General features: G+C 63.7%; 1 protein-coding gene across 1 annotated transcript in view; it reads right to left on the minus strand.

Moving 5' to 3' along the window:
- Nucleotides 1-12,196, minus strand: part of SRCIN1 (SRC kinase signaling inhibitor 1) — a 55,633-nt gene that overhangs the window by 4,374 nt on the left and 39,063 nt on the right. Inside the window, 9 exon segments of the mRNA XM_053999966.1 lie at nt 365-1,468; nt 3,123-3,248; nt 4,913-5,065; nt 5,696-5,850; nt 5,985-6,234; nt 7,054-7,357; nt 8,930-9,077; nt 10,528-10,658; nt 11,853-12,028. Of these exon segments, the coding sequence (XP_053855941.1) occupies nt 365-1,468; nt 3,123-3,248; nt 4,913-5,065; nt 5,696-5,850; nt 5,985-6,234; nt 7,054-7,357; nt 8,930-9,077; nt 10,528-10,658; nt 11,853-12,028 (2,547 nt within the window).

Raw genomic sequence — 12,196 nt, forward strand, 5'->3', positions numbered from 1 at the left:
CCCGTGGGATGCCCGTGGATCCTGTGGGCTGCTCTTGGACCTCATGGGATGCTCATGGATCCCATGGGATGTTCTTGGATCCCATGGGATGCCCATCCTGGACCTGGTGCTTCAAAATCCTGCCAGGACAGAAGAATCCCCCTCATCCAGGCTGTAATTCCAGGACGGGATCAGCCAGCACCACCCAGCGCCTTCTCCCTTCCAGCTCCTGCCTCGCTCACTCCTGCCCTTCCCAAAGCCCTCCAAGTGTCAGGGAGAAGAGGAAGATTCGTTCTCCAGAGTCACAGAGAGGGAGCAGGCAGAGGAAGAGACATCAGAGTGAATCCAGGGCAGAGCAGGGCACGGGGGAGAAGAGAAAATGAACCTGGGGAGTGCCGGGGGGCAGCTGCGGCTTGGGGAGCAGCGCTGGCTTGGTCCTGCTCAGAAGGGGACTCTTGGCAGCGCCATCCTTGGCCTGGCTGAGGTCCAGCGCGGTGTCACCGTCGCACCCTCCGTGCCCGAGGTCCTCCAGGCTCTTCCCAGCCTCCTCGGAGCCCAGCGCGTCCTTGGGGAACGCGAATTCCACGGCGGGGTGGCTGCTGATCTCGCTGATGGTCATTTCCAGCTCACGGATGGTTTCCTCCAGGCTGTCCAGTCTCTGGTAGGTGTCCTCATAAATCTCCTTTTTGCCCAGGGCCGCGGGGGATAAGTGGCCTCTGCAGAGCCCCTCCACCGTTCCGGGGTTGCCCCCGGCAGCCGGAGCCCCTCCATCCCATCCCGGAGGTGCCGTGGCGTGGCTGGAGTGGGCAGGGAGCAGCTCCAGGGGCTGCTGCTCCGCCCGGGAATGTCCTGCTGCCCGCGGGGCTGGGTCCCTGCCCGCGGGACCCCCGGGATGTGTCCCCGGGCGGGCCGGCGGCTCTCGGCCCGGGGCTGGCGGGCTCTCCTCCCTCCACGCGGCTTTGGGAACCCCAGCTGAGCGTCCAGGGCTGAGCCTGGCTCCTCTTTGGGAGTCCCCATCGCCATCGGGAATTTCGGGAATGATCCCGGCACGGACGGAGGGGAGCGCGGCCTCCGCAGCTCCGGCACCTTCCCCGCGGCTCCGAGGAGGCTGTGCAGCCGCGGGACTTTGGGGACAAATCTTGTCGCTGCCTCCTGGCCTGCTGGCAGCGTCCAGAGCCGCGTCCCCTCCTCGTCCCCCCATTTTATCCCTCGGGGCTGCCAAAGGAAACGCCCGGGATGCGCTGCCGGGGGACCGCGGGGCTGGAGGGGGTTCCTGTGCCGGCGGGGACTTTGGGGAGCTGCCAGGAGCCGCCACACGGCTTCTCCTTGTCCCCTCGGGTGGCAGCTGCCCTCCTGCCGCTGCGCTGCCCGGTGCCACCCACAGCTCCGGCTCGGCTTCGGGGGACGGCGGCTCCGATACCCACTCGGTGAGCACGATCTGGGGCAGGGAGAACGCCCGGGGGGCCGGGGCTGCCGGCGCCAGCGGCTCCTAGGCAGAGAATTCAGAGAGATTAGGGGCCGGGCGGCAGCGCGGATTGCCTGGGGAGGCACCACGGGGCGCCACAAATTATTGGGGTCCCCCCACACCGGTGCTTCTGGGCACGGCAGAGTTCCAGGTGGGAGTTTGGGAAGGGAGGGGGGCTCAGCTCCCTCCTGCCCATCCCAGCGGGATTCATGGCATGGACAGAGAATGGAAGGGGATGTTCAATTCCCTCTTGTCCAGCCCTGACATCCCACAGGGATCCAGAGCACGGGCAGGGGATGGAAGGGGATGTTCAATTCCCTCTTGTCCAGCCCTACATCCCCCCGGACCCAGAGCACGGGCAGGGGATGGAGGGGAACTCAGCCCCCTCCTCCAGCCCTCACATCCCATTGGAGCAAAACACCAAGTTGGTGTTCGTGCACCTCCCGAACACCTTTGGAAATCCCGCTGCCACCAGCAGAAATCCAGCCAGGTACAAACTGGGAGCACTGGTGTGAGCTCCAGCGGGGGCTGAGCCATCCCAGCGGAGCTGCCGAGGGACACCCGACCTCTCCCACCCTGAGGGGCCAAAAATCCCCCAGAAAATGCTGCTCTTCCTGCCCCACTTCCCTGTTCCTGTCCCGAGGAACATCCTCGGGATGCCTGAGGGCCCCGAGCAGGGCAGGGGAGCTGGAGGATGCCCGGGCAGAGCTGGTGCCCCTGGAGCTGCCCCCGAGCCTGAGCACCAGCGCTGGGGAGGCCACGGAGCTCTGGGGCTGCAGCCGGGCCCATCCCAGCTCTGGAGCAGAGGGACAGAGGGACAATCCAGCCCTGGTGTCCCAGGAGAGGAGGCGACTCAGCAGGACCCCTGCGAGGTGCCAGACCCCCCTCTTGAGCTGAGCTGAGCCAGAGCTGCCCTCGCTGCTGGCAGGGCTGGAGCCTCTGGCCTGCTCTTTGCCCCCCATCTGGGCATTCCCTGCTCCATCCTGGCATTCCCTGCTCCATCCTGGCGTTCCCTGCTCCATCCTGGCATTCCCTGCTCCGCTCCAGCCACTCTCCAGGTGTTTTCCTCCTGCTCTCTCCATTCTGGCATTCCCTACTCCATCCCATTTTCTCTCCAGGCATTTTCCTCCTGCTCTTCCCACCCTGGGCATTCCCAATTGCATCCAAGTCCCTCCTCCAGGCATTTTCCTCCTGCTCTTCCCATCCTGGACATTCCCTGCTCCATCCTGCAATTCCCTGCTCCATCCTGCCATTCCCTGCTCCATCCTGGCCATTCTCCAGGCTCTCTCCAGCCCAGAGCCCAGCACGGATCTCAGGAGGGCCGGGACGGGGCCGGACCTGACTCCGGGCAGATCCCAAACCACCGGACCCTGCTCCACCCCTTCCCTTTCCATGCTCTCGGGACAGGGTCTCCCGTGCACCGCCCACCCCCCGGGCGTGCCGTGAGAGCGGCGGGCGCTGCCCGTGCCGTGCCCGGTGCGGTGCTGGGGCGGCCCCGGGAGCCTGCCGGGAGCCACGGCCGTGGGTTAGTGCCGGCTCCGGTGCCGTGTCAGTGCCGGGAGCGAGGCAGTGAGGAGAGAAGGCGGTGATTAGTCGGTTAAATCAGAGAAAAGCAGCGCAAGTGAGCGGAGAAGAGGCAGAGGAGGAAGGTGAGAGCGCAGCCCCGTGGGGCCGTTACCTTCCATCCTTCGGCTGCCACCGCGGCTCCGTCGGGCCACGGCTCGGAGTGGCCCGGGGACACGGCCTCGAGGGGGTCACAGCGGGGCGCGGGGAGGGAAGGGGAGGCGGCGCTCCGCTGAAACACCTGGGGAGTCAAACACGGCCATTGCAGGGACGGAGGGGCAACCTGGGCCGGCAGCGGGCTCGCGGTGCTCACGGCCTGAGCAGGTGGGATGGTGGCGGCTGGCAGGGGCAGAGGCAGCATTGTCCCCTGTGCTGGTGGCAGTGTCACCTGTCCCCTGTGCTGCTGGTAGGACCACCCGTCCCCTGGCCAGCAGCGTCACTATTCCCCCAGCCAGGAGAGTCACTGGTCCCTTGGCCAGCAGTGTCACTGTTACCCCAGACAGTAGTGTCAACTGTCCCCTGGCCAGCAGTGTCACTGGTCCCCTGGCCAGCAGTGTCACCTGTCCCCTGGCCAGCAGTGTCACTGGTCCCCTGGCCAGCAGTGTCACCTGTCCCCTGGCCAGCAGTGTCACTGGTCCTCTGGCCAGAAGAGTCACTGGTCCCCTGGCCAGCAGTGTCACTGGTCCCCTGGCCAGCAGTGTCACCTGTCCCCTGGCTAGCAGTGTCGCTGGTCCTCTGGCCAGGAGAGTCACTGCTCCCCTGGCCAGCAGTGTCACTGGTCCCCTGGCTAGCAGTGTCACCTGTCCCCTGGCTAGCAGTGTCACTGGTCCCCTGGCTAGCAGTGTCACTGGTCCCCTGGCCAGCAGTGTCACCTGTCCCCTGGCCAGCAGTGTCACTGGTCCTCTGGCCAGAAGAGTCACTGGTCCCCTGGCCAGCAGTGTCACTGGTCCCCTGGCTAGCAGTGTCACCTGTCCCCTGGCTAGCAGTGTCGCTGGTCCTCTGGCCAGGAGAGTCACTGCTCCCCTGGCCAGCAGTGTCACTGGTCCCCTGGCTAGCAGTGTCACCTGTCCCCTGGCTAGCAGTGTCACTGGTCCCCTGGCTAGCAGTGTCACTGGTCCCCTGGCCAGCAGTGTCACCTGTCCCCTGGCCAGCAGTGTCACCTGTCCCCCGGCTGGCAGTGTCACTGGTCCTCTGGGCAGCAGAGTCACTGCTCCCCTGGCCAGCAGTGTCACCTGTCCCCCGGCTGGCAGTGTCACTGGTCCTCTGGGCAGCAGAGTCACTGGTCCATTCTGGCAACATCACTGGTCCACTTCCCCTGCCTACAGCCCCATCATCTGTCCCACACCTGCAGCATCACCTGTCCCTTGTGTCACCACGTTTGCCCTGCCCAGCTGTGCAGTGCCCAGGTGTGCAGTGCCCAGGTGTGCATCACCCAGCTGTGCAGTGCCCAGCTGTGCAGTGCCCAGGTGTGCCTCACCCAGCTGTGCCACACCCAGCTGTGCATCACCTGTCCCTGGCAGTGCCACCTCTCCGTCCCCGCAGCCCCAGGCGGAGCAGGGACCCCCGTCCGGTGCCGGTGCCGTCACACCCTGAGCCCTGCTCAACCTGTCCCCGGAGCAGAAGGGCGGGGCAGTGTCACCTACGGGCTGGTGTCACCTGTGGGCTGGTGTCACCTGCGGGGCAGTGTCACCTGTGGGCTGGTGTCACCTGCGGGGCAGTGTCACCCGCGGGCCGGTGTCACCTGCAGGCTGGTGTCACCTGTGGGGCAGTGTCACCTGTGGGCTGGTGTCACCCGCGGGCCGGTGTCACCCGCGGGCCGGTGTCACCTGTGTGCCGGTGCCACCCGCGGGCCGGTGTCACCTGTGTGCCGGTGCCACCCGCGGGCCGCGCTCCTGCTGCGCTCACCTCCAGCTCGGCCAGGATCCGCTCCTCGTCGTCGTCGTCCTTGAGGCCCGAGGCGATGACGGGCGGGGTGGAGGCCGGCCGGGCCACCTCGGACACCGCCCGCCGCAGCTTCACCTGCGGCTTCGGCGTCTCCAGCTCCTCCGACTCCGCCTTCTGCCGGGGGAACGGCCGTGAGCGCCGGGGGCACCGGGGGGCACCGGGGGGCACCGGGGGGAGCGGGGGATACCGGGGGGGACACTGGAGAGCACCAAGGGGAACCGGGGGACACCGGGATGCACCGAGGGACACCGAGGGACACCGAGGGACACCGGGGAATACCGGGGGATACCGGGAGGCACCGGGGGCACTGAGGGGACACTGGAGAGCACTGAGGGGAACAGGGAGATACCGGGGGGCACTGAGGGACACCGGGATGCACCGAGGGACACCGGGGGACACCGGGGGATACCGGGGGATACCGGGGGGCACCGGGGGACACCAGGAGGCACCGGGGGCACTGAGGGACACTGGGACGCACCGAGGGACACTGGGGGATACCGGGGGACACCGGGAGGCACCGGGGGGCACCAGGAGACATCGGGGGACACTGAGGGACACCGGGAGGCACCGAGGGACACGGCGGGGCACTGAGGGGACATCGGGGGGCACCAGAAGATATTAAGGGACACCGAGGGTCACTGAGAGACACCGGGGGACACCGTGAGGCACCGAGGGACCCCGGGGGACACGGAGGGACACCGGGAGGGGTCGCGCTGACCAGCCCAGCCCAGCCCCCAGCCTCACCTTCATAAAGCCGGGCTCCTTCTTGCTGGTGACAATGACCTCGCCGCTGCGGGTCGTGGTCAGCCCGTGCGACGAGGGGAAGCTCCGGCGGGGCGGGGGAGGCGGCGGCGACTTGGAGGGTTTCTCGGTGCGGTACCGCGGCACCGTCAGCTCGTCTGGGCACAGAGGGGACCCTGAGGGCACCGCGCCTGGCCCTGCCCCTCTCATCCAACCCCCCCCACCTCGGGGGCAGCACCGCGCACCCCCAGCCCCACCTCTGGAGGCCACCCCGTCCTTCCCCACCCCGTACCTGAGCCCCGGCGGCCGTTGGGGTCCCCTTTGCCCCCCGATTTGGGGGTGTGCTGTGGCTTGGAGGGTTTGTGCTCGGGCGTGGAGGCGGCGCTGCCGCTGCCCGGGGTTTGTTTGTGCTTGGCGGCGAATTCCAGGTCGGGGATGGCCTTCATGAGCTCGGCCTGGGTCTCCTCCAGGAGCCGGTTGATGTCCTTGGCGCTGTACTGGGTGAGCGCCGCCCGCTTCTCCTCCCAGTCCCGCTCGGCCGCCTGCGGACACAGAGCCCGCTCCAGCCCCGTGCCTGGCGGGCACGGCGTGACCCCACAGCGCCGTGACACCCCCAGACCGCTGCGAGGAGCTGGGGGCGCGGATTTTTGCCCCCATCCCCAAATTTCACAGAATTTACAGAATCACTGGGCTGGAAGAGGTCTTTAAGAACATCGAACCCAGCCCCAACACCTCAACCCAACCCTGGCACCCAGTGCCACCTCCAGCCTTGTTTAAACACCTCCAGGGATGGTGACTCCACCACCTCCCGGTCCTTGGGAATTCCCAAAATTGCCCCAAATTCCCAGAATCCCCAGAATCACTGGGTTGGAAGAGACCTTCAAGTTCACTGAGTCCAACCCAGCCCCAACACCACAACCCAACCCTGGCACCCAGTGCCACCTCCAGCCTTGTTTAAACACCTCCAGGGATGGTGACTCCACCACCTCCCCGGGCCGCCATTCCAGAACTTCAACACCTTCCTGTAAAAAACCTTTTCCTGACATCCAACCTAAACGTCCCTTGGTGCAGCTCGGGGCTGAGTGCTCTGGTTCTGTCAGTTCCTGGAGAAAGAGCCCAAGCCCGGCTGGCCACAGCCACCCTTCAGGAGCTGTGGGGAGTGCTGAGGCCACCCCTGAGTCCCCTTTTCTCCAGGATAAACACCCCCAAATCTCATCCAACCCCCCCCTGCAGCAGAGGCGCTGCCAGGACTCCCCAGCCGAGGAGCAGCAGGACGGGCACCGCTCCCCTTCCCCTTTTCACCTTCCCAGACTCTCCGGGGGAGCCCCCCCAAGCTGAGCCCCCCCCGGCCGGGCTCTCACCTCCACGGACACGGCTTTGTCCGCGCTCTTCTTGCTGGGGGTCTCGGGCCCCGTCTGCGTCTTGGCGGGCACCATCTCCGGGGCTCGGGAGGGGTTATTGCTCTTGCCCGGGTGGCTCTGGGGCTGGGGGGCGAAGCCGGGCACGCCCAGGGGCTCGGGGGTGCCCGTCAGGTGGTGCAGGCTCACAGGAGGGCTGGTGGGCATCTCCAGCTCCAGCCCTTTGCTGAAATCCGTCTCCGGGGCCACCTTCTTGGGCGACTGGCTCAGGCTGCTGGGCGAGCTCCACACGCCCTCGTCCACTTGTCTAGGACAGAGCGGGGGCACTGAGGGGCCGCGGGCACGGGGTGGGCACAGAATCCTCATTTCCTGAAGGCTGAGGTGCCCTGAGGGCTGGCAAGGGCCCGGGCTTGGTGCTGGCTTCGGGGACGAGCTCGATCTGTTTTACCCCCTGGAACCCCGCAGGAAATGGGGTCCCCCCAAACCCTTCCCCGCACCAGATCCCGCTGGAGCTGCCCTCGGCGTGGAGGGCTTATGAGGGATGAGGGCACTGCGTGATCCTACAAGCTCGTTGGCATGGAAAACCGGGCTAGGGCAGAGCCCGGGGCCATCCCTCATGGGATCCTGATGGGATCCTCATGGGATCCTAATGGGATCCTAATGAGATCCTCATGGGATCCTCATGGGATCGTAATGGGTTCCTAATGGGATCCTCATGGGATCCCAATGGAAACGTAATAGGATCCAATGGGATCTTAATGGAAACCTAACAGGATCCTAATGGGATCCTCATGGGATCGTAATGGGTTCCTCATGGGATCCTCATGGGATCCCAATGGAAACATAATAGGATCCAATGGGATCTTAATGGAAACCTAATAGGATCCTAATGGGATCTTAATGGGATCCTAATGGTATCTTAATGGAAACCTAAAGGGATCCTAATGGGATCTTAATGGAAACCTAATAGGATCCTAATGGGATCCAATGGGATCTTAATGGGATCCTAATGGGATCCCAATGGAAACCTAATAGGATCCTAATGGGATCTTAATGGGATACTCATGGGATCCTCATGGGATCCCAATGGAAACCTAATAGGATCCTAATGAGATCCCAATAGAAACTTAATGGGATCCTAATGGGATCTTAATGGGATCCTAATGAGATCCCAATGGAAACTTAATGGGATCCTAATGGGATCTTAATGGGATCCTAATGAGATCCTGATGGGATCCTAATGGGATCCTGATGGGATCGGGCAGTGGAATCCACCCCGCGGCTGCTCCGGGAGTGGATTTTTCTCTGGGGGAGGATTTTTTCCCACCACAGAACGGCTCCCTGCTCCTCATGAAAGAGGTTTCTGCTCACGCCAAGGGCTGTGTGTCCATCCTGATGTAAAATCCTGCTTTATTCCCCAGGAAAAAATGAGGTTTGCATCAAAAGAGGGGGTCCCACGCACACCTGGGAAGGGCTGAGGGTGCTTTTGGGGTTCTTCAACACAAAAAGGAGGTTTTTATGAAAAGAGGGGTTCCCACCCACTCATGAAGAGGCCCACGAGGATGTTTTTGGGGTCCTTTAGCAGAAAAATGCAGCTTTTATGAAAAGAGGGGGTCCCTCGCACACCTGGAGAGAACCACGAGGATGTTTTTGGGGTCCTTCAGCAGAAAAATGAGGTTTGCATCAAAAGAGGGGGTCCCACCCACACCTGGAAAGGACTGAGGATATTTTTGGGGTCCTTTTTTTGGGGTCCTTCAGCAGAAAAACCATCATTTTATGCACTCCCCTCGGATGCACTCCCGTCGTGAGAGTTTGGGACAGAAGGGACACCGAGGGGTGGCTGTGCCCTCGGGGCGGGGGTGGCAGGCTCGGGGCTCACCTGCGGATCTGGGCCAGGGTGTCGGTGACGCTCTTGCAGCGCTTGAGGAGCCCGTCCAGGCGGTTGGGCTCCTCCTTGAGGAACTTGACGGCCTCCACCTCCACCCGCAGCACCACCCGCATCTTGCTCTGCAGGCCGGGGAACTGGGCTGCCAGGGGACAGCGCTGTCACCGCCCTGTCCCTCCCGCTGCCCGGCTGGCACTGCCAGGGCAGCCGGAATGCCGCGGGCACGGAGCGGGGTGGATCCGGGGGAAGTCTGGATTGAGGGGTCCGTCCCTGCTCCGGCCGAGTGGAGCTGCTGGAGGTGGCCCCTCCACAGCTGTGGGCACCGGGGGTGGCACTGACGGGCACCTGGGAGGGCAGGGCGCCACCCCGGCAGGGGCAAACCCGCAGAGCCGGGGGCAGGGAGAACCTGGAGGATCCCAGGGGAAAACAGAAATCCAGGAAATCCTGGAGCATCCCAGGGGAAAACGCAAATCCAAGAAATCCTGGAGTATCCCAGGGGTCCAGGAAATCCTGGAGCATCCCAGGGGTCTGGGAAATCCTGGAGAATCCCAGGGGAAAACACAAATCCAGGAAATCCTGGAGCATCCCAGGGGAAAACACAAATCCAGGAAATCCTGGAACATCCCAGGGGTCTGGGAAATCCTGGAGAATCCCAGGGGAAAACACAAATCCAATAAATCCTGGAGCATCCCAGGGGTCCAGGAAATCCTGGAGAATCCCAGGGGAAAACACAAATCCGGGAAATCCTGGAGAATCCCAGGGGAAAACACAAATCCGGGAAATCCTGGAGAATCCCAGGGGAAAACACAAATCCGGGAAATCCTGGAGAATCCCAGGGGAAAACACAAATCCAGGAAATCCTGGAGAATCCCAGGGGAAAACACAAATCCAATAAATCCTGGAGTATCCCAGGGGTCCGGGAAATCCTGGAGAATCCCAGGGGAAAACACAAATCCAGGAAATCCTGGAGCATCCCAGGGGAAAACACAAATCCAGGAAATCCTGGAACATCCCAGGGGTCTGGGAAATCCTGGAGAATCCCAGGGGAAAACACAAATCCAATAAATCCTGGAGCATCCCAGGGGTCCAGGAAATCCTGGAGAATCCCAGGGGAAAACACAAATCCGGGAAATCCTGGAGAATCCCAGGGGAAAACACAAATCCGGGAAATCCTGGAGAATCCCAGGGGAAAACACAAATCCGGGAAATCCTGGAGAATCCCAGGGGAAAACACAAATCCAGGAAATCCTGGAGAATCCCAGGGGAAAACACAAATCCAATAAATCCTGGAGTATCCCAGGGGTCCGGGAAATCCTGGAGAATCCCAGGGGAAAACACAAATCCGGGAAATCCTGGAGAATCCCAGGGGAAAACACAAATCCAGGAAATCCTGGAGAGTCCCAGGTCCCAAAACCCAAATCCAGGGGGCAAGGAAAACCTGGAACATCCTGGGTGCAAACCCACAAATCCAGGGAAACCGGGATCATCCCAGGTGCAATCACGGATCCAGGAGATCCTGGAGCATCCCCAGGCAGAGCTGGAGCAGGGAAGCTCCGGAAGGTTCCGTTTGCCCCCGCCAGCCCCCTCCTCACCCTTCAGGTCTGTCAGGGTCTCCCCCAGCTGCTTGAGCACCACGGCCTTTTCCTCCAGCTCCTGCGCCGGGATCAGCCGCTGGCTGTGCGCCAGATCCTTCTGGATCTTCTCCACGGACTTCTCCAGGTCGCTGGGAGGGCAGGGGGAGGGCAGGGGGGTCACTGGGGGTCACTGGGGGGGTCACTGAGGGTCACTGGGGGTCACTGGGGGTCACTGGGGGGGTCACTGGGGGTCACTGGGAGTCACTGGGGGTCACTGGGGGTCACTGGGGGTCATTGGGGGGGTCACTGGGGGTCACTGGGGGTCACTGGGGGTCACTGGGGGGGTCACTGGGGGTCACTGGGGGTCACTGGGGGTCACTGAGGGTTCACTGGGGGGGTCACTGCTGTGTCAGGAGGGTGGAGAACCCCGAAGGTGGCAGCGGGAGAGAGGAACACTGGGCTGGGGACCCCTCCTCATGCTGGGCTGGGACCCCTCCTCATGCTGGGCTGGGACCCCTCCTCACTCAGGGATGTGGTCAGTGCGTGGGGACCCCTCCTCACGCTGGGCTGGGGACCCCTCCTCACTCAGGAATGTGGTCAGTGCATGAGGACCCCTCCTCATGCAGGGCTGGGACCCCTCCTCATGCAGGGCTGGGACCCCTCCTCGTGCAGGGCTGGGACCCCTCCTCACTCAGGGATGTGGTCACTGTGTGCGGACCCCTCCTCATGCAGGGCTGGGACCCCTCCTCATGCAGGGCTGGGACCCCTCCTCATGCAGGGCTGGGACCCCTCCTCACTCAGGGATGTGGTCACTGTGTGCGGACCCCTCCTCATGCAGGGCTGGGACCCCTCCTCATGCTGGGCCGGGACCCCTCCTCGTGCAGGGCCGGGACCCCTTCTCACTCAGGGATGTGGTCAGTGCATGGGGACCCCTCCTCATGCAGGGCTGGGACCCCTCCTCACTCAGGGATGTGGTCACTGCGTGGGGACCCCTCCTCATGCTGGGCCGGGACCCCTCCTCATGCAGGGCTGAGACCCCTCCTCATGCAGGGCCGGGACCCCTCCTCACTCAGGGATGTGGTCAGTGCATGAGGACCCCTCCTCATGCAGAGCTGGGGACCCCTCCTCACTGAGGGACACGGTCTCTGCATGGGGACCCCCTGATTTGGGGACATGGTCACGGCGTGGGGACCCCCTGATTTGGGGACATGGTCACGGCGTGGGGACCCCCTGATTTGGGGACATGTCACGGCGTGGGGACCCCCGACCCGGAGCCAGGCCCCGGGCAGGGCAGAGCCGCTCCCTGCCCCGCGTCTCTCGCAGGGCCCGCAGGCCGGGCTCACTTGAGCTGCTGGGTGATGAGCTCCTCCTCGTTGAGGTAGCGCAGCCGCTCCTCCTCCACCAAGCTGCGCTGGCGCTGCAGAGGGTCCTCGTGCTTGCGCATCGTGTCCGTCACCCGCACGCTGATCTCCGTCTCCGTCCGCCGCAGCAGCGACTTCACCGTCTCCTGGTTCTGCAGCTGCGGGGGGAGGAGGAGGAGGAGGAGGAGGAGGAGGAGGAGGAGGGGTCAGGCTGGGAGAGACCCCTCAAGATGGAAAATGGGTCCTGATGAGAGAGCAGCCCTGAGCTGGGCACGGGGAGGGATCCCTGAGCCGGAATTTGGGAAAGGTCTCCGAGCTGGGAGTGG

This window comes from Vidua macroura, chromosome 27 (assembly GCF_024509145.1).
Source record: "Vidua macroura isolate BioBank_ID:100142 chromosome 27, ASM2450914v1, whole genome shotgun sequence".
In the NCBI taxonomy this organism is placed as follows: Eukaryota; Metazoa; Chordata; class Aves; order Passeriformes; family Viduidae; genus Vidua; species Vidua macroura.